Source organism: Anolis carolinensis, chromosome 2, assembly GCF_035594765.1.
Source record: "Anolis carolinensis isolate JA03-04 chromosome 2, rAnoCar3.1.pri, whole genome shotgun sequence".
NCBI classification, from domain to species: Eukaryota; Metazoa; Chordata; class Lepidosauria; order Squamata; family Dactyloidae; genus Anolis; species Anolis carolinensis.
Genome location: NC_085842.1, coordinates 28,562,936 through 28,584,866, shown reverse-complemented (window position 1 = coordinate 28,584,866; position 21,931 = coordinate 28,562,936). Strand labels below are relative to the sequence as shown.

Sequence of the window (21,931 nt, the reverse complement as noted above, 5' to 3'; positions counted from 1 at the left end):
GCCTCAGGTTCACATCTTTGGCCAACTGCCACATGGAGATCGCTGAGATGTGGGCCTGCACATCACCACTGAAAGCGGGAAATAGATTATATGGGGACATCCCCACCTTGATCCTAATTTCATGGGTTTTTTTAGGGCTCTGGATCACTGAGGTCAAAGCTGGACCCATTGGTGGAGGGGCAGAAGGTAAGAAAGCAACCTTTTTGCCCTAGAGATGGGTCTGTCAGTGTCAAGCTCTTCTTAATTATTTATAGTGCTTAAGGTTGCCACGAAGGACTAACTATTTATGGCACTTAGGGGCTGCCATAAAGGACACCAGATCCTGCCTGATCTTGGAAGCCAAGCAAGACCAGATCTGGTTAGTACATGGATGGGAGACCACGCAAAATACCAGGTACTGGAGGCTATATTTCAGGGGAAGAAATTGGCAAAGCTACTACTGAATATTCTTACAAAATCTATGGGGTTGCCATAAATCAATTGCTGACTTAACGGTACATACACACAAAAAGGTCCGATCTTGGAAGCTAAGCTGGGTCAGATCAAGTGAGTATTTGGATGGGAGACCACCAACGAAAACCAAGCGCTGTAGGCTATATTTCAGCAAAATCACTTCTGAAATGCCTAAGAAAACTCTATGAAACTAATTTATTTTATCCTACACACATTTGTACACATTATTAAAATGTGTTTTCAATAAAGGTAAAATAAAAAATAAGTAAATAAGGGACTTGAAGGCACACGCATTTATGGTTGCCAGGTCACAGTGACAAGGGGAAGTGCCTCCGGTCAAAGGCACAGCAAACAAAAATATGTGTGTTTATATCTTCCTCATTTGTTGGGACTTTTTATTATGTGAATGTCACACTCTGTCCAACTGTAATTGATGCTTATGTGATGTTGTATATCTATCTCTTATGTTTCAATCTGTTGTTTCCCACCTCAATCCATACAGTGAAATGGAAAACAAAGAACAACAACACCTTGTTGGTCCCACTTTGGGAGAAATCACCATATCACCATCATCATCATCACTGTTGGGTTGTTGTGTGTTTTCCGGCTGTATGCCCATGTTCCAGAAGTATTCTCTCCTAACGTTTCACCCACATCTATGGCAGGCATCCTCGGACAACAATCCTGTGATTCCTGCCATGAAAGCCTTCAACAACACATTGTCACTACATGCTCAGGGACTTGTCCATTAGGTTGAGGTTCTGGTTCCTATAGAGCAGTGGTTCTCAACCTGTGGGTCCCCAGGTGTTTTGGCCTACAACTCCCAGAAATCCCAGCCAGTTTACCAGCTGTTAAGATTTCTGGGAGTTTAAGATCAAAACATCTGGGGACTCACAGGTTGAGAACCACTGCTATTGAGTCTCTAGGTTCTCCACCATCAGGAGTTGACCACAGAATTGCATTGAAGGACATAGAAATTTGGAAAAAGCTGTTCTCTCTAGCAATATCTAGGTTTTCCAGCATAGCTTTATAGTTATCTTTTGAAAGAAATTGATCATTGAGTTATACTTGAAGACCCAGAGTTTCCTGGAGCAAACATTAAAATCAAATCCATAAATAAATCCTCAAAACTCAAATCTGCAAATGTGGAGGGTCCATCTCAATCACCATAATGTTTTCCATGCTGTAGTCCAACAGCTGTCCTCCCACAATAGATATTCAAAGATATATTGCTTCCAGATGTGGAGATTTGATTTAGCTATCATCATTAGGAAATGTTGGCAAACTATCCTTCATGACAAAGTCCCAATTTGGTCTTTTTTAAAAGTTAAGTATTCATAGCTATGACTGTTAAAACTACAGATTTGGATTCAGATTTGTAATGAGGAAAAGGGACATAGCCATAATGAAAGCAGATGTATGTAATCTACACATTCAATTGTCATCACGGGCTTTAAAAACAGGTAGGTTTTTTAATGGACTAAAGGTGCTGTTTTAACAGCTTTTTATTTTGTTAATTGCAATGTTATCCTTTAAATGTAGGTTTGAGTCAGTATAATACAGTGACAAGTTTAACTGCATTGTGATATTCTATTTTTGTAGGCCTTTAGGTGTGTTGTTCTTTTTAAAATGTAAGCCACCTTCAGTCCCTAGTTTGGAAGAAAGTTGGGATACAAATATAGCAATAATACATTAGACTCTCAGTTAACTGGAACTCAAGCAACCAGAACTCTCAAGCAAGTGGCAAAAATGGAAGTAATTTCACTGCAGTCACAAAGCTGTTTTGATAATACAGTGGAATTATGTTACATTAAGTTTGTCTTCGTTTGTTTTCAGTTACAATACAATTTTCCCTCACTTTATTGTGGGGATTACGTTCCAGGACAACCCGCAATAAGTGAAAATCTGCGAAGTAGGGACACTATATATTTATACATTATTTTAAGTCTTTATCAACCAATCATGTGTTGATAAATCGCCTCCTTCTCCTCCCTTTGCCACTTTTCTCTTTCTTTGGCTTCTCCTTCCTCCCTTCCTTATGCTGTAAATTGTAATTTTTTATGATTTATAATACTCTTTTAAAGTTTATTGAAAAACCGTGAAACAGCAAATCTGCAAAAAACGAACCACGAAATAGTGAGGGAACACTGTATTTCAATATTAATGTCAAGTCAATACAGAGTTTATGATATGGTATAGTATGGAGTATAGTACTAGTTCAGCTTATTTTTAATAGCAACTCTCAAGCATTCACAAATTAAATTTATCTAGCATCGCCCAATCCCCATGGGTCCCAGTTAACTGAGCATCTGCTGTGAAAAACTGCAAAGCCTTCAAAGCATCAGTGTGATTCTGTTTTAATTGCATGTGTCACTAGTAACTCCGATTCTGCTCAGTTAAAAGAGAATTTTGACACTTTGGAATAGGCAAAGAATATCAGTTGATAACAGTCACCCATTCAATTTCTTTTCCCCAGTGCCTGACATGTGCCCTATTATCTACCGCCATATCCCCCGCGACTCCAGAGACCTCATCCCTGTACCCCGTTCAGAGGGTTTCTCCATCCTGTGCAGAGTGAATACCTCTACATCCCTCTGTGAATGGATCCTGATCGCCACCAGAGATCGCTCCTACTATTTCAATAGGGACATGAAAAACCACATTGTCTTGCACCCCCTGGGCCTCATCGTCACTCACATGAACAAGGAGCTGGAAGGGGAGTACCAGATCCTCTCGGGCCTCAACAGGACCTGTATGGGCCGGGTCTTGATGACAGCTGTGGGTGAGTTTCTCGGGAAATCATATGGTTGTCAGAAACCATCCAGTCCAACTCCATTCTGCCATGTCGAACACACAGTGAAAGCACTCCCGACAGATGGCCATCCAGCCTCTGCTTTGAAACCTCGGGAGAACAAGACTCCACCACCCTCTGAGGCAATTGTGGTCAGAAATTTCTTCCTAATGTTTAAGTGGAATCTCTTGGACAACCAGTTAAACATGAGCCTACAGTGTGATGTGGCAGCTAAAAAAGCCAATGGGAGTTTGTCCTGCATAAATAGGAGTATAGTGTCTAGATCCAGGGAAGTCATGCTGCCTTGGTCAGACCACATCTGGAATCACACTGTGTTCAATTCTGGGCACCGCAATTGAAGGGAGATGTTGACAAGCTGGAAAGTGTCCAGAAGAGGGCAACTCAAAGGATCAAGGGTCTGGAGAACATGCCCTATGAGGAGTGGTTTAAAGAGCTGGGCATGTTTAGCCTGCAAAGAGAAGGCTGAGTGGAGACATGATGAGGGCCATGTATAAATATGTGAGGGGAAGTCATAGGGAGGAGGGAGCAAGCTTGTTTTCTGCTGCCCTGGAGACTAGGACGTGGAACAATGGCTTCAAACTACAGGAAAGGAGATTCCACCTGAACATCAGGAAGAACTTCCTCACTGTGAGAGCAGTTCAGCACTGGAACTCTCTGCCCCAGGGTGTGGTGGAGGCTCCTTCTTTGGAGGCTTTTAAGCAGAGGCTGGATGGCCATTTGTCAGGGGACCTTTGAATGGGACTTTCCTGCTTCTTGGCAGGGGGTTGGACTGGATAGCCTGTGAGGTCTCTTCCAACTCTATGATTCTATTATTCTTTTCCTGTAGTTCATATCCAATTCTTTGTGTCCTTTATTTATGTGTCCACAAGGGGACTCAAAGTAGATCACAGCATATAAAGCAGACTTATATACTCACATTTGCATGTTTTCGAACTGCTAGGTTGGCAGGAGCTAGGGCTAACATCGGGAGCTCACCCTGCCCCGCAGATTTGAACATCTAACCTTCAGGTCAGCAGTTCAGCAGCACAAGGATTTAACACATTGCACCACCGTGACCCTGTATAATACAGACAGGACAATTGTGAGAACGCTACAAAGGAAACAATCTAGGTTGAGTATTTCTTGTCCAAAATGCTTAGGACCAGAAGGATTTTTGAAACTGTATTTTCATATTTAGATGGGGCCCACATCAAAACATTAAATTCATTTTTGTTTCACAGAAACCTTATAACTTGAAGGTCATTTTGTACACAATATTTCTAATCATTTTGGGCATGGCACAAAATAAGTGTGCCGTGAACCATCAGAAAGCCAAGGTATCACTATTTCAGCCAACCCTGTGGACAGATTTTCAGATCTCAGATAAGGGATGCTCGGCATGTATATCTTCAGTTGCTTTTCTGAGGTAGGGTGGAATAGTAGGATATAAAAGGGAAAATCACCACAATAAATAAATAAAGATCTTGAACATGTTCACTAAAATAAGTTCAATGGGACTTTTTCCCACTGAGCGAGACAACAAAATGACAATGAGCCTCATTCAGAGCAATGTGGTGGCTTTTGATGTCTCATTGTATTCACATCCAACTGGTTTATGACATTGAGAGACTGAATTTTTACATCTTTCCTCATGCCTTTTTTCAATGCCAGGTCCATTATTTATTTATCGGATCTTCCTCCTAATCCCGGGCATCATGTTCTTGTGTGGGATGGGTCTGCTGTGGGACTGCCTGATAAAAGCACGCAATCAGCTTGCTGTCTCTGAAGAAGAACAAACCACCAGCGACAGGATTCAGCATGTCATCTCTCCGTCGGATCTGAGTAGCAGCCTGTAATGGAAGTCCAGTCATTCTGATCATTCATTACGGAAACAATTCATATGTGACCCTTGTTTGAGCTGTACGAATGGCTTGTAAATACCTCTCATTTTTGCAAATGTCTTGCTTGAATCCTGATTTTGTTTTATTTGCTTCTTCTGTCTCTCATGGGTGTGTTGAATAAAGATTTACAAATTGAACAGGTCTTTCATTTTTGTTGGGCAATGGACAAATAGCAATTAGGTGCTTTTCATGCCTTTAGTAGGGAATGGGTCAAACTTTTCATGATGATTGGCTACTGTCCTGCTGCTACTTGGACTCCCTTGCAGTTTATTTATTTATTTACAGTACAGTAGAGTCTCACTTATCCAACGTTCTGGATTATCCAACACATTTTTGTAGTCAATATTTTCAATATATCGTGATATTTTGATGCTAAATTCATAAATACAGTAATTACTACATAGCATTACTGCATATTGAACTACTTTTTCTGCCAAATTTGTTGTCTAACATGATGTTTTGGTGCTTCATTTGTAAAATCATAACCTAATTTGATGTTTAATAGGCTTTTCCTTAATGCCTCCTTATTATCCAACATATTCGCTTATCCAACATTCTGCCGGCCTGTTTATGTTGGATAAGTGAGACTCTACTGTATTTATATTCCGCCCTTCTAACCCTGAAGGGGACTCAGGGTGGATCACAGAACATACATGTGCAGCAAGCATTCAATGCCATTTATACACTGACAAGACAGATAATTGTACATAGATAGAGGTATATATAGGCTTTTCCCATCTTCAGCATCTTGGAGGCTTGTGCTTGGTTCTGGCTGCCCGGGGGGGGGGGGGGGGGGAGGAAGGTGCTGTCGCTCCATCTCCCTGCCGAAAAGCTTTGTTTGTAAACTTCCTCCTTGATCGAATCATTGACATTTTTTCTGACATTTCCTTAAAGTAAAGGGTAAAGGTTTTCCCCTGATGTTAAGTCCAGTTGTTACCGACTCTGGGGTTGGTGCTCATCTCTATTTCTAAGTCGAAGAGCCGGCATTGTTCATAGACACCTCCAAGGTCATGCAGCATGACTGCATGAAGCGCCGTTACCTCCCCGCCGGAGCGGTACCTATTGATCTACTCACATTTGCATGTTTTTGAACTGCTAGGTTGGCAGGAGCTGGAGCTAACAGCAGGCGCTCATTCCACTCCTGGGATTTCCATATGGATGCCTTAAAATACCTCCCTACTTTTAAGCAGTACCTATTTATCCACTGACATTTTGCTTTTGAACCACTAGGTAGGCAGAAGCTGGCAAAGGCCAAGAGCTCACCCTGACTTGGACTTCGAATTGTCAACCTTTTGAGTGACGAGATTTACTGTAGCTGGTGGTTTAACCTGCTGTGCTAAAGCCTGGCCCAGTTACATTTTTAAAAATCTGCATTGATATTTTCATGTGTAGCTACTAACAAAGACCAAATTTCTCTTTTAGAGAAAAATGAAGTGTATAAATAAATGTCTGATCAAGACCAAACTTGACACATTGAGTCCCCATGACCTACTTTACATCCTGGCAGTGTTTGGAGGGGGATGGACCATGGACAATGAAACTTGCATATGGGAGTTGCAGCTCACCCACACCCACTGAATCCAGCTGACACTGGATCTAGACTACACTTGGAACACAGGCAAACAATGCCTTTCTCAAATGACCCAGGCACCGCCGGGTCCCCAAGCTAGTCAATAATAATAATAGCACACATTCAGTTTTATAATTAAATCTATGCATTAATTCTGAAAATTGGCATCAAGGCTTTATGGATATAGGATTTAGAATTACTATGAGGTTAATTGAGAAGGTTATTAAAAAACATGAGCATATATGATGAAATGTGCCAGAAAAATGTAAATATATATAAAAAAAAAACCAAACACCATGGGTGGTAATTTCTTCAAGCACCTAACGTTTATTGCCACCGAGAGAGTTCATTTGAATATTACAGTCAAGTGAAATAATAGATCAATTAGGAACACATGTTTAGAAGGGATTCAATGTGTATACACTTAGGGAAGGAAAAACACACAGCCTTACTTGTCGCAAATAGTTGACTTAATTCACATTTTGGCACATTTGGGGGAAGGAAGTCTCGTAGGCATACAGTTCTACTAATAAATGCATTCATTCATACAAATTCAGAGTACACAATATCCAGAGTACACAAGGGAATCAGATGTGAAAATTTCAGGCAAGTGGAACAGCTAGCAAGGAGCAATGAATTGAAAAGTAGTTATTGGTTGGTGTTTATGTGTGTTTGTGTATATCTTTCTGTGTGTGTTATTACTGGGAAGAATTATGTGCAACCACTAGTATTCTATAATAATAAAACTATAGTAGTCAGCCCTCCACATTTGTGGATTTGACTTTTGCTGATTTGTTTTGTCTGGAAATCACTAGGTCTTCCAGGTTAATTCTATGGTTAGCTTCCAATAGAGTCATGTTAGGGGGCCTAAATATTCCTATAGTGTTCTTGAATTCTAATTGATTGTAAGATGGACTACCACCAAAAAGAGTTTTATTTATACATATGAGAAAGCACCCACAATTCTAAAAAGTATCCTGTTTTTAGAGATGTATATATTGGGGGGATGGGTTGCGTCATGTTATTATTAGCTACCTTGAGTCACTATTGAGAGAATGGTAGGATATAAATGATGATGATCATCATCATCATCGTCATCATCATCATCATCATCATAGCAGTGAATGGTCTGGCACTTGGCTACCCTTAAATGCCTTGGAATTGAAGAAATGCAGTAGCATCTCCACCAGTTTAAATTTGTGCTTGTGACGTTGCTTTTAAAGACGAAAGAATAGCCATTCAGTCAAAATTTAGCAAATCGGGTCAGAAAACTCCTTATAATTACAGATAATTGTGTAGTAGTGGGTGGGGAGAGATAAACTGACAACAATGATTTTATGTAGGTGGATGCAAATCAGGAAAAAATGTCAGAAGTGCTTAAAATAACTTTAATTTGGGCATTATTTCAGAATATATTATCCCTACAATGAAGATTGTTTCCTATCCTCAACTAATATTTTCTCTTTCAAACCCTACCATCTGAAACTAGGGCTCAGAGCTCCAGGTCCCAAACCGAGAGGGGATGGTTCCCTTGGGTGCTGAGAAAGGGAAGTAGCTCCTCATGGAATGATTCTTGGAAGGTGTAGAGATGGTTCATGCTGCTGCTGTTGTAGAAAGAGAGTTGCCCCCCTTCACAATCCAAGTAGACCCCAACCTTATCCATCCTCCCGCAGACTGAGAGAGGAGTGCGGGGCTCACTCAAGGCTTGGTACTGTCCCGCCCTCAGCTCAATAGCCCACACACCTTCCTTGGGCTGGAAATTCAGGCGCCTCTTGCGTTTCACAGACTTCTTAGCCGCCCCCACCACCCACCCCGTGCTGTCCCCGACCCGTATCTCCCAATAGAAGCGCCCCGAAGTGAAGCCCTTCCGACCCACCACACAAGGGCTGGCGGTGAAGCGTTCTGGTTTTCGCCGCCAGAAACGTCTGCCTGGGCTGAACTTGACCCCAGTTGCTTCCTCCACAAGGACCAGGCTGGGATGAGCAGAGTTGCAGTCCAAGGTGATGCAGGCTGGGACTGATGGGGTGGAAGAGGATAGAGAGAGAAAATCACAATGAAAGATGCCATGTGCCACATACATACAGTAGACCAGGGTATTATGTGAAGGATCCTTTCAGGACACATCATATAATACAATTTCCATGTATAATCTGGAACCTTATAATCTGAACAATGGCTTAGGCTTCTGACCCAAGCATACCATAGAATCGTACAAGAGGACTAGAGATATCATAGGATCACAGAATCCTTGAATTGGAAGAGAACACATGAGCCATCCAGTTCAACCCCTTGCCATGCAGGAAAAGCACAATCCAAGCACCCCTGAAAGGTAGCCATCCAGCCTCTTTTTTAAAGCCTCCAAAGAAGGAGCTTCCATCACACTCTGTGGCAGTGAGTTCCACTCCTGAACAGCTCTTGCAGTCAGGAGGTTCTTCCTAATGTTCAGATGGAATCTCCTTTCCTGTAATTTGAACCCATTGCTCTGAGTCCTGGACGTTCCAGGACCACCCACAAAAAGTGAAAATCCACAAAGTAGGGATGTTATATTTGTGTTATTTGTGTTGTCCTCTCCTAGCCTTTCAAGCACGCGCATGCGCACTCCCACTGCTGCCGCTGCCTTGTGAGGCGAAAACAAAGCTACTTCAGCCTCCTTTTCTCTCCCTTTTTTGAGCTTCTCCTTTGGAAGGAAGTAGAAAGAGGGATTTATAATATTATTTTATGATTTATACTATTATTTTAGTGTTTATTAAAAACCCGTGAAACAGCAAGGGCACAAAAAGCAAACTGCGAAGTAGTGAGGGAACACTGTATAGCGCAAATACATGATTGCCTAGGCATCACTAGGTCCTCCTACATGATTCTATAATATTCAAAGCTCTTTCAAAACTATGTTCAACAAGCTTGCAGGTTAAGTAGGTTGGTATGAAAGTCAATAGAGCTCCATGAAGAATAAAATAAAAAGGGACTTAATCAAAAATACATACACAGTAGATCAGATTCATTTATGTTTAGCAGCACAATATGATCCCCATAGTCATAGACCGGTACCGATGGTTTCGTCTACCCCCATCCAACAAAATTATGTCCTCTCTAGAAATTTTCTTGGTCTTCCAGTTCTATGTTATGCTTCTGCTGGATATTACCATAGAGTCACCCTGGAGGACTAAGCCTCCCTGTGTAATTATATAATAATTTCTGGTGGAAGTTGTTCACTTCAATAGGATTCACTACTATCCTGTTTCTATAGTAAAGTTGTGAACATATATCCCATGGATACAGAGATCACACTATATTACAGTGCCATAATGGTAGTGGTCTAGCAATGAGACTTCATAGTCCCACACCTCTAAAATCATTTGATGGGAAATCCGCCCCACGTTAACTGTTTTTCACATTGTCTATCTCCTTTTTAAAAAATAGTGTGATATTTTATTGTAAAAGTTCCACAGATGTGGCTATCCCGCAAAAGTTTACCATCCTTGACTTGAAAATACAGAGAGAACTCTTTTATGGCTGTTTTCAAAATTCATTCATCTATCTATAACTGATAATCACACAAGGAAAACCCAAAGACCTAGTTTCAGTTTGGACCAAGACTGAAGTGGGGGTATATTTACTAGTGAACAGTCATTCAAAAAGAATAGTGTCTGCAATGACATTTTCCCAAACTTCTTTCTCTCAGTTAGGGCACCATTTATACCTTGTGGGTATGTTGCATTTGCATGGTTCCTGGCCCCCATATTGGAACTACTCCCATGGCCAACAGAATGCAAGAAGGCCAAGGAAGGACCTACCAACCATCTATGTGTGATGACTGTATCCTGAGGCCTATGTGACTAATTAAAATATTGAGGTGAAGAAAAAGACAACCATAAATCTCCCTATTTGGGGATTTTGCCATCATTGGTACATTTGGTTTGTAAGCCTCTCTCCCATTAGGCACCTCACCTGGATGCACTGCACCCAAGAGCTCTTTCCAGGCAAAGAACTGCAGAGGACCTTTGAACTCGCCCAGGTTCAAATCTACAGGCACCACTCCATCTTCCTCTTCCTCTTTTTCTGCTGTTCTCTCTTGCTCCTCCACCTCTTCATCCTCTTCCTCCTCCTCTTCTTCTTCCTCCTCCTCTTCCTCCTCATCAACGTCTTCATCAACTCTCAGCCCACCTTCCTCTGCCTCATTCTCACACTCATCTGTATCTTCACTGCTGGCCCCCAAACCTTCTTCCATCATCTCTGCCTCTATTTCCTCTTCTTCTTCACCTTGGGATCGTTGTTCCTTACGGACCCTGTAAGGGGAAAATATCTGAGAGTCAGCCAGTTTAGTAGTATTTGTTCTTATTGACAGAGTGATTCATTACACTATTCACACTATCCACCCAAACCTGAATCGTATTTATTGGAGGGATTCAATTTTCAGTATAATGCCAAGAACAGGACACACTTACTTTCAAGTGGCACTAGTATTGACTATTTGAGAGCTAAGAAGGAGATTGTCATTCAAAACCTTCAAAGACCAAGGATCACAAAATACAGTCAACCCCCATTTCCACATATTTGTATCCATGAATTCAACCATCAATGGCTTAAAAAATAAATCCCAAAACTAAACTTTGATTTTGCCACTGTCTATAATGATGCAGGTTCCTGGAACTCAATCCCAGCAGATAACCTGGGTCAACTGTATATATTGCTTGGTCATGCCTCCCCAAATTAGTGGTGCCAACTTGGTTTCCTGTGTTGACACGATGTTAGGATGGAATGTTTATATCCATGCTGGGAAAAACATCTTCCCCTAATCTCTGCATACTGATCTGTTTTTTTAAAAGGGACAAGAGCAAGTCAATGTGGTTCACCTCTACCACACCAAAGGTCAGCCTTAACAACATCCACAATGAGGAGACATATGTGTGAACCAAAGACCCATAGCTCAGGGGCAGAGCACAGGCTTTATTTGCAAAGATCTCAGATTCAGCTAAGGCATTTCTAGGCACAACTGGAAGAAATCCCTGCCTGTAACTTTCACAAGCTATTTCCATTCAAGTAAGACCAGCCTTTCATGCCTGATATCCTCCATATATAATAAGGACAATCCCCATGTCTACACAGGCCTAATTAAATGTACTCTGCAAGTCCACACAATGTACAGTTGGTTCCACGGGTGAAGTGCTGCTTCCAGATATTAATCTGTCACAAGGAGAACTGCAAACTATTTCTGAACTTTCAGGAAACTGTGGAATGACCCTCAGTGTTTTGATGTGTGAAAGGCTGGATCCAGGGTGATTCAGTATCCACACATCAAAACGTTCTGCTGCTCTTTTGCTGACCTGAAGTAGCTCCTTGGCAGAACCTTGCTAGCAACATTTGCTTCTGGCAATCTCATGCCTGAAGGTATCAAAAATGATGTCAATAGCAAGGCTCTTCCATAGAGTTTCTTGACGCTTTTTCTGAGTGGTGAAACAGCAATGGTGCTCCCCAAAGAGACAAGGCACTATCAATGTGCTATCAGTCCAGCCATCCATGTGGACTAAAAAAGGGTTTCCAGGCAGTTCCATGTTGTTAGGTGGGGACTCCTCATACTGTATGAATGGGAGCTCCAAGACAGACTACTCAGGAGTATTTTGGCATATATAAACACAGCCTATGAAAAATATAATCCATTCATGGCCACCATGTTAGCTTGGCTGATGGATGTAGTCTCAACTATATACTGGCTACTGGGATGAGGAAGGCTAGTGTACATAATACTGAACTAGATAAAACAATGGTCTAATTCAGTATAATACAGTTTCTTATGACCCTACATGGATGATTCAGAAAACAAAAATAATCTTCTGATCATTCAACTTGTTGTGGCAGTCCAATAATGCTTTACTTTCCCTTTACAAGGGAAAGGAGACACTACTCACCTCTCCAGCAAGTCCTTTGCTTCCTGGAGAGAAAGGAATAGAAAAGGGCAAAAGGATTAAATAACTAAAAATTGCTCTTCCCTATAATAGCCACCATTTTTCTCAGCAGAGGCAGCTCAATAGTTTTCAATGGCTGCATGTCATAAAAAAACAGCCATCTGAACAACAGAAATGGTGAGAAAAGTTTCATTTGTTTGGTGAAGAATAGCTGATTGTTTCTAGAAATATAAATCCAGCATTTACTTGGATACGTTTGAAACAAACTACAAGGAACTTGCTAGGAAGAGAAGAGGGTGTTAGTTCAAAAAGGGAAGTAAAAAACAAATTGGATCAATTACACTAGTGGCTACAGTGATCTTAAATTTCAGCAAAGTTACAAATTCACTTTCTTACTAAGTGAACTATAGCTTCTGTTTTAGGAAGCAGAAAATCATCATCCTAGGACGGCTAATGACTCTTAACAAAGGATGCCCCTCAGGCAAGAGACAAACCTTTCCAATGCTAATTAGGGTAATTAACTGAAACATTAACGCTGGCTCCCAACTAACAAAGGACTCTTGTCACACCCTGGACTCTCCACAGATATATATTTGCCCAGTTTATCCATGCCTCACAACCTCTGAGGATGCCTTTGTCTACAAAACTGGCTTGGATAATCCAGAACATTGGATAAGCGAGGCTTGAATAACTGAGACTCTACTGTATCATCTAGTGACGACACTTGATATTTCTGACCTCCTTCCTAAACAGAAGGTCATTCTCACCTTAAGGAAACTGATGTGGTCCTTGCATTGAAGTCCTGCCCGCACTTGATAGAGGGTTTCTGACCAAGAAGCCACTTTCTCATTCAGTTCCTTCAATTTGGTTTCCATTTGGGTCAGATTCTTCTCTCGCTGGTTCTCCAGGGCCTCCTTTAAACCCAACTCTCTGTCATTTAGCAGCTGGTGCATCTTCACAAATTCTCCAGACACATGGTCAGACAAAGATTCAGAGCAGGTCTACAAGAATAGATAATGCCAAAATGTTCTGGTCTGTTAAAACATGAACATTGAGTGGTCAAACATCTGGCATGCAAAGGAGTTATTAGAGGGGTGATGTCCAAGTCTCGAAAAACCCGTGTTGGAGTTATTTGGAAGTTGTGCAGGAAAATTCTCATAGTAGGACTGCCCTATCTGAAGGATCAGCTTTACGTATCTGTGACCCAAATCTGCCCTACTGGCCAAAATCCTTACTTGCCATTGCATCTGCCTTGGCTGCACCTGGTTGGCCACCACCTCCTCCACTTCCTCTAGTTCATATTGGCAGTGAGAGGGTGTGATCACTAAATATGAGGTCTGGTCCTAAGGTCACTAAGTGGTCGATCACAAAGATTTATTTTAGCTGTAGCAAAAATGTGTCAGTGTTATGGGATCCTGGGAAACATAGTTACAAGGGTCTTAAGCCTTCTGTACTAAAGAGAGCTAGTGCCTCACCAAACATACCCTGAGCAAGACAAAGGACTAATTATTTATACATGGAAATTATGAAGTATACCTTAATGACTCATACTATATTACTAATTAGTACATTTCTTGATACATATGTACTTGGTAGGCCATGTAGTCACATTCCATATGCATTTATTTAATCATCTCTACTTCTTACTGTAGAGCCTGAATCAGGGAGGACACCATCCTGGTTGTGCAGATCCATGCATCTCTCTTGGCTGAGCAAGGGGTTTTTGCAGCAAAAAGAGGCACAGTGACTCCACACAACCAAGATGGGAGGGTGTCCCCTTTGCCACCACTACCTGCTTTGCACAACAGCTGGCAACAGCATCTGTTTCTGGTGCATCCAGCTCTCCTCCTCCAGTTAGTTCTGTTTTCCTCCTCGAATGGCAGGGTCCAAGGTGGTGGAGAAGAATGAACTGGAAATGGAGGAGGAGCTGAGCCAAGCATAGTTGAGGCAGATGACACTAGCTAGCCAACAGTTGTGCAAAGGGTCAAGGAGTCTTACTGGGTTCCCTATTGACTGCAATCTCTGTTATCCATTATAAGTTCCCGAACACATCTCTGGGTCTTGACTAAAATGCCATGAAAGTAATAGGTTTCTCTTGTGCCATCAACAGCACAATTATCTATGGTTGTGCAGGGCTGGAGTTTATTTTTGATGTCATGGATTATTGATTATCACTGGGTTTATAACAGTGTGTAATACTTTGCTATCACCTCACCACCACCCGGTGTAGCACTAGCTGCCAGAGGGATCTGTTTGAGAGCAAAGAGTTTGAGCACCTCAGTGCATTTAAAAATGTCAAGCAGAAATGGAATAATTCACCATATCTATGGATTCTTCATAGAAGAAGAAAACGTGGGCTGGGCTTTAGCATAGCTGGCTAATCACCAGCAGCAATAGATCTCTACCGACCAAAAGGTTGGCAGTTTGAAGCCTGGGTCGGAGTGAGCACCCGACCTTCAGCTCAGCTAACTGTCCACTTAAGTAGTTCGAAAACAGCTTTGAGCTGTGAGTAGAGAAATTAGACACCACTTAAGCAGGGCGGTATTTTACGGTACCATAAAAGGAAATATCAGAAATGCCAGCGATCAAAGAACAAGGAAAATTTGGGATCAAGGGCTCATCGTCATAGTGGATGGAGCAACAGCACCCTTGTGTGGCCAGAAACAAGCACAACCTCCAGGACACTGAAGTTGGAAAAGTGCAGACAAATACCTCTTTCTGTTGTCTGTCCTGTATGTCTAGGGGCATTGAATGTTTGCCATGTTTTGTGATCTGCCTTGAGTCCCCTTTAGGGTGAGAAGGGTAGAATATAAATGCTGTGAATAATAAAAATAATAAAATAGCAAGATACTAACAGAAAAATCCTGGATTGGAAACATGTTGGTATAATATAAACATATAATCCTGGCTTATGCCCTAATATACTTTATTTTGGACAGGATACAGAGTGCTATTCTGTACCCCCTTCCACCTTATCCAAAACCTCCTTCATCCCAGACAAGTGGAAGCCTGTTGATGCTGTTTACCAAACTAAGGGGAGAGAGGGAGGAGGGAGAGAAGGAGGAAGAAAAGCTGGTATTGGCAATGAAAATATTAAAACAAAGGTGATCTCTCAGATTATGCATGCTCTCATTTTCTGGATTGCTTCCTCTGATTTGGATCGCAAAATCACATATATTTCATATAGATCTTTATGTAAGCAGAACAGCATCGCGCACACACAAGAGACATATCAGCAGGACCCCAATAATTACAGAAGAAACATTCATTGTGGGGGGGGGGGGAGGGCTTTAAAGTGGTTTGAGTAGAATGGAATGAGAGAAGTAGCATTATGAAAAGCAAGATTGTAGGAGGACACAGGAACCAAAAACAGGGAGATATGGGAACAAAATGGAGCAACTCAAAATGGGAATGACAAACTCTGAACAGAAGGACTCCACGCTGCAGCATGTTCTTAGAAGTCACATTTGAAAAATGCAGACAACAAATACCTCAGGCTGACATCCTCCTTCTGATCAGAATGACAAGTGCTGAATGTCAAATATCAGGTATAACACAGACCCGGAAAATTACCTACAGTTGTCTATTTTGCAGTGACAAGGAAACGGGGAAGATCAGGTTCAACAGTCAACACCAATTGAAATGTTTCAAGCACACCTTTAATTCTATAATGTTCTCTTGCTGGCGACACTGGCTCATTTTCAGACGCCTGAGACCTTCCTCCAAGGGCTCTAGAGATGCCTTTAGTTGGTCCTAGAAGGTAAAGAACAGAGAATATCCAACATCACTTACTAGGGAAGTTCGATCTGCATTATATGACAGTGTAGATGAGACCCCAGTTAGAGATCTCTGGGAAGGAGCTTTGTAAAGTGCACTTGAATGAACAAAAGTGTTTCAGGGGTTGGATAGGAAATTAAAGCTGTGTCATTGTGGCTATGAAAGAGCTCAGCCTTTGTTTATTTAGTTGGATTTATAATTCACGTATTCCTCAAAACTGAAATTCAGAGAGGCTCACAAAATATTTAAAAAAATAAAAAACAGGAACACTTATAAAATAAGATTAAAATACATTTAAGCACATTATAATCTTATGTCACAGCTGGACTAAAAATAATTTTATATGAACATAAATTTAAAAGACAAGTATCATCTTGTTAAAATCTCATCTTGAATCACCAGATATCAATTTGAATGAAAAAGTAGGAGTCTGCTGACAAAAAGGGATGGAGCCAGTTATAGGGCTGGTCAGATTTGGAAGGGAGTTTTACAACCCAAAAGCTGCAATTGAGAAGTCTTATCTTCACATCCACACTGCAGAATTATAGCAGTTAAATACCACTTCATCTTATGGAATTCTGGGTCTTGTACTTTGTTGTGACAGCAGAGTTCTCTGATACAGAAAGGTAAAGTCTCAAAAAACAGCAGTGTTGTTATTGTGATGTGTGCTGGGGACAACCTTTAATTTCATCATACAATGTACAATGAAAAAGAAATTATTCTATTCTATTCCACAGCATTGAGCTTTGGCAATGTGCTATCAGACTGCTAGACTTCTAGAGTGTGGATGCAGTCCATGTCTCCCTTCACACTGCAGGCCACATAGGGTGTATCTACCTCTGCCCAAGAATGCTGATGCCTCACCAAACCACAGCTCGCAGTATTCCATAGCATTGAGGTTGAGGCCCACTGCTCTGCACAGTGGGCTGCATAGTTATCTCAGAAGAGAAGCTCCCAGACGCTTCTGATTTAAACAACTATGCTCCATATCAGTACTTCCTAAATTTTGCTCCTCCAGATGTTTTGGATTTCAGCTCCTAGAATCTCTGGAACTTTTAGGAGTCCAAAACAACTGGAAGACCAGAGTTTAGGAGTTGCTGCTCCATATCTTTTGCACTGACACCAGAGTGTGCCAATCTCTCACCTGATAAGCCTGAACTGCATTTTTGATGGGCAGGAAGTCATGTCCACGGTGTTGAGGCAAGTCCCGACAGATGACACAAACAGGCCCTTCATCTTGGCTGCAGAAGAGTTTGAGGGGCTCCTCATGTTCCTCACAGAAATACCAGCCTCCAGTGGCACCCAGTTGGGGCCCTTCATCCAGTTTGAGAAGCCGTGCTTTCTCTGCTAGGCTGCACAGGGCTCGGTTGATGGCCATATGGCGCAAGGCAAATGGGCGCCGACATTCGGGGCAAAGCCCACGCCTCTGGCCCTTGGGGATGCAGGGCTCCAAGCAGGAAGCACAGAAGCTGTGGCCACACTCCAGCATGTGAGGGTCCCGAAAGATGGAGAGGCAGATGGGGCAGAGCAGGTCCTCTGTGAAGCTGGAGACCTCTCGCACAGAGGCCATCTTGAGCTGTCAAGAGAAATGCTCACTCTCTTCCCCAGATATAGAGTGATCTTCACCAACTGGATTGGTATGTTTCCTCAAATACGTTTCTCCTAGATGACCACAAATTTGGTTTTTTTGCAGACTGGGATCCCCAAATGCATCTCAAGTGGTATCCTTTCTTTAGTTGATGAAAACCCTCAATGGCCCATGAATTAGGATGCCCTGTTTTAAAGAAGAATATCAGAAGAAATAATCAAATAGACCCATCAATAATATTTTAACAAAAATATGAACAATTGAATTGCATAGTTCAGTTTTTCTCTACACTATCTGCATACCTTCCAACTTTCTTGATTTGGCAGAGACAGTCTTAATTAATCTATTTTTCTGCTCACTACCTTCCAACAATCCCTGTCTAATCATTTGTTCTTTTCAGCTGCTTTGAAAATATCTTGGTTTTTCTCTATTCTTCCCACTCTCCCTACTTGCTCTCAGCTTACTTCAACTGCTGCAATTTTAGTTCAGAGTATAAACTTGTCATACTCCAGAGCAGGAGCACCTCTGACTATAAACACCACACCAACTTGGTAAAATCAGCAAGCAGTTTATTGTAGAATATATGGAGGCAAAGCAATAAAAAATAGTAAAGCAGTATAAGTCCAAAATCCAAGATAATCCATAAACTTTAGAAGAAAACCAGGTCCATTAGTACAGGGAAATCCATGAAGCAAGGCACATGAAAACAAGAAACCAAAACAGCAGGAACTCTCAAGCAAAAAACTTAAAACTTGGCAACAGCCTTGATACATGGAACATAGAGCACTTGAAAACGAAACCAGCATGAAGTAAAGACATTGACTCAACTGAGACACTAGTCTCCCATGAATTATTATAAACTCTTTCCAAAGGCCAAAACCGACAGGAAAGAATTATTTCTCACTTTTCCATTAGATAATGGGTTGCTATCTTTCCTTTGCTTTAACCAAACAGAACGCCTGAGATTCTAAAGGTTCTGCCTTTGTTTACTAAAACTTTGCTTTCTGTCCAAGGTTTCACTATCCTCTCCCTCTGCATCTGGCAAAGTAATCTCAGCATCATTTTCAGACTGTTGCTCTGAGAAAAGCGGTGGAAGGTCTTTCCCAGAAATATGACCTTGCTCAGGCCTCTCTCCTGAGCTTAATTCCAGCCCGAGCCCATCATCAGGAACATCATCCCCATTCTCATTATGCATATCAACATGAACATCATTCCCATCATGAGCATCAGACACAATCACAGGCTGGACAGGCTGACATACAACTAAACTTAGCTTGCATGCTACTACCTCAGCAGGGAGGGTAAGAAGAATTCTGCCCTTCCCAGAAATCTCAGAAAAAAGCACCAGATGTGGTCTTTGAAGCTGAAACATTTGGCAATTCTTGTTGCAGTCAACACATTTAGAAGGAATCCAGCTGGCATCAGCTGCCGATCCATTTTGTGTAGAGATGGGAACCATCTATCCTTCCAGAAGTTGTTGGACTGCATGCTCCAATTGCCCTAACCAGCATAGCCAAAAAAAACCAGCAACGTGGGCACAGGGACAATCTAATAACAACTGGACTGCCACATGATTGCCATTGAATGAGATCTGAGTCAGCTGTCTGAACTTCTATGGTGCACCAGAGCACAGTTGCCTGAGATAACACAGGAGGTGCATTACATTGTAGAATGGAAGTTTGACACCACTTCAATTGTCATAGCTCAATGCTATGGAATCCTGGGAGTTTAGCCTTCTCTGCCAAATGCTTGCTAGTCCTTCACCAAACTGCAAATCCCATGGCCCTCTAACATTGAGCCATGGCAGTTAAAGTGGTGACAAACTGCAGTCATTCTACAATGTAGATGCACCAGAAGTCATCTACTACTAACACTGATTTTCAAGTTTTAAAAAAATCAATAGAAAATATCACAAAACAGTCAATTCCCCCAGACAGGAAGCAGCCAGGCTTTGAAGCTACCAGGCTATTCAATGCTAATCAAGCTGGCCAATTGAAACATTCACACTTGCATCAAACAGATAAGAGTTCCTTCTCCCATCCTGGACATTCCACAGATATATAAACCCTATTTGCCTAGTTTCCAAAAGACCTCACAAACTTTGAAGATGCCTGCCATAGTTGTGGGTGAAATGTTAGGAGAGAATGCTTCTGGAACATGGCCATACAGCCCAGAAAACTCACAGCAACCCAGTCAATTGACTATTAAGAAATCACAACCCTTGCTCATTCAAAGAACCCCATCATGTATATACATTTAATATGAATATTAAAATGTATGGTAATTTTATTTTTCCAAATTTAGCTATATGTCCCCTAAAAAATTAACAACTAGTAACTTTAAAATGATCTCTTACTCTTTCCGTTTCTTTCTGGGTTTCATTTCATTTGGTGCTGAGTTTGCATTTATGTCACTAGATTCTAACAAATTATGTGAAGAATAGCTCTGCTCAAAAGCCAGCCCAACTGATTCAATAGGGTTTACTTGCCTCTATGCTTCATTTAGAGCTACATCCGCATCTTCTCATGGAAGTTCAAGCCATTTTTTATTTACAAGACTGAAATGATGAGATAATATTACATCCCAAACGAAGAGAGTCAAAGACACTTTCTTACCCTTGTAGCTACTCCAGAAGCTTACTCCAGAAGCAACTCCGGTTGCTCCTGACACAAAAAAACAAACAAAAAAAACCCTTGTAGCTGAAATACTTTTCCTCCTCTTGAACTTCTCTATCCCAATCTTTTCCAGTTTGAAAGTCAGTTTCAGGTCTTTTTCTCCTAAACTAAGTACCACCTTCTCCTGTATTGGGATACACTTCACCTCTCAGCGTCTCTTTCCCTTCCCATTTTCCCTTAAGCTTTGCATTTGAACGTAAATGTAAATGCGGTAAGCAAGGACTTTGGTACCAGCAAACTGCAGCAGGGCTCACATCCATATGTCCTGATGATGCGGCATCTCTTTCATCTGCAAACTGCCAGCATCCTTGCACATCTGACTCAGCACTTTTCTTGCCAGTTAACACTGTAACCTCCAAAATAGACCAGAAGAGGTAAAGCAGGTTAAAAAATCATGCAGCCGTCATTCCACATTTCAAACATAAAGCTGGGAGACATATGATCACGCAATCTCAGCCAAAGTAGAAAAAGTTATTAATGAGAAAGAAAACACTAGCTAAGGGGGAATGCAGCAGTTTGCAGCCCCACTATCTCAATGCCATTACCATCCAAACTGGGCATCACGTTCTAAAGAGGGGAAGGATGATATATGCATATAGGCTCCATTCATGATTTAGAACCCTTTTCTATCAGGATTTCACATTGCACAAAGATTTTCTGTGCTTAAATGATCAAAGCTTGCAATGACACCCACAGGATACTCGGAGAATATAAGGAAGTTATGTAATAGGTCCATTTTCTATAAATGGAAATAGGTCCATGCAATAATACAAAGACCAAAGCCAAACATCCTCACATTTTGTCAGGTATACTAAGGATGGATTGCTACCTAGGATCAGCCACAATTATTGATAAACTCACAATAAGGGTGCATCTGCACTGTGGAAGCAATGCGGTTTGATGCCACTTTAACTGCCATGTCTCAATGCTATGGAATCACAAGTTATAGTTCCACAAGGTCTTTAGTCTTCTCTGCCAAGGAATGCTGGCTTTTCACCAAACTGCAGCTCCCATGATTCCATAGCATTGAGCCATGGCAGTTAAAGTGGTGTCAAACTGCATTAATTCTACAGTGTAGATGCACTCTAACACTTATTACAGGCTGTTGTATCCCAGCCTACACCTGACCTGTCAGATGAATCTGGGTTGGGGCCTAGGATTCCTATGCAGCCAGAGATAAATGATTCCATACAGCCAGAGTTAGATGAGGCTGCTGTTCCTGAGGATTCTGGGAGCAGGCATACAATGGTTTCAAGCAGGCAGCTTGAACCAC

At 41.6% G+C, this 21,931-nt stretch overlaps 2 protein-coding genes across 4 annotated transcripts; one reads left to right on the top strand and one right to left on the bottom strand.

The window, feature by feature from the left end:
* The first annotated feature begins 10 nt into the window (after positions 1 to 10).
* On the top strand, positions 11 to 5,282 carry LOC134297077 (uncharacterized). Of its 2 annotated transcripts, XM_062973702.1 has the most exons (4): positions 11 to 186; positions 298 to 394; positions 2,930 to 3,235; positions 4,916 to 5,282. In XM_062973702.1, the coding sequence occupies exons 2-4, from the start codon at positions 367 to 369 to the stop codon at positions 5,098 to 5,100; spliced, it is 519 nt and encodes a 172-aa protein (XP_062829772.1). In that variant the 5' UTR covers positions 11 to 186; positions 298 to 366; the 3' UTR covers positions 5,101 to 5,282. The 2 variants fall into 2 exon arrangements, with proteins under 2 accessions (XP_062829772.1, XP_062829771.1); XM_062973701.1 differs by lacking the exon at positions 298 to 394 and having other exon boundaries at positions 12 to 186.
* A 2,004-nt stretch (positions 5,283 to 7,286) lies between these two features.
* LOC103280589 (nuclear factor 7, ovary) lies at positions 7,287 to 21,207 on the bottom strand. 2 transcript variants are annotated; one of them, XM_016997184.2, is made up of 7 exons: positions 20,599 to 21,207; positions 17,540 to 18,169; positions 16,276 to 16,371; positions 13,386 to 13,619; positions 12,622 to 12,644; positions 10,664 to 11,001; positions 7,287 to 8,731 (listed from the first exon to the last, which is right to left on the bottom strand). In XM_016997184.2, exons 2-7 carry the CDS (start codon positions 17,963 to 17,965, stop codon positions 8,208 to 8,210), a joined length of 1,641 nt encoding a protein of 546 aa, XP_016852673.1. In that variant the 5' UTR covers positions 17,966 to 18,169; positions 20,599 to 21,207; the 3' UTR covers positions 7,287 to 8,207. The 2 variants fall into 2 exon arrangements, with proteins under 2 accessions (XP_016852673.1, XP_062829757.1); XM_062973687.1 differs by having other exon boundaries at positions 20,890 to 21,207.
* Positions 21,208 to 21,931: the final 724 nt, after the last annotated feature.

Coding starts and splice junctions, on each gene's coding strand:
- LOC103280589 (XM_016997184.2), bottom strand. CDS start 17,965: ATGGCCTCTGTGCGAGAGGTCTCCAGCTTCACAGAGGACCTGCTCTGC. Junction 16,372..17,539: donor ATGCAGTTCAGGCTTATCAG/GTGAGAGATTGG, acceptor TTTACCTTCTAG/GACCAACTAAAGGCATCTCT. Junction 11,002..12,621: donor GCAAAGGACTTGCTGGAGAG/GTGAGTAGTGTC, acceptor TTCCCCTTACAG/GGTCCGTAAGGAACAACGAT.
- LOC134297077 (XM_062973701.1), top strand. CDS start 33: ATGGAGATCGCTGAGATGTGGGCCTGCACATCACCACTGAAAGCGGGA. Junction 187..2,929: donor CATTGGTGGAGGGGCAGAAG/GTAAGAAAGCAA, acceptor TCTTTTCCCCAG/TGCCTGACATGTGCCCTATT. Junction 3,236..4,915: donor GGTCTTGATGACAGCTGTGG/GTGAGTTTCTCG, acceptor TTTCAATGCCAG/GTCCATTATTTATTTATCGG.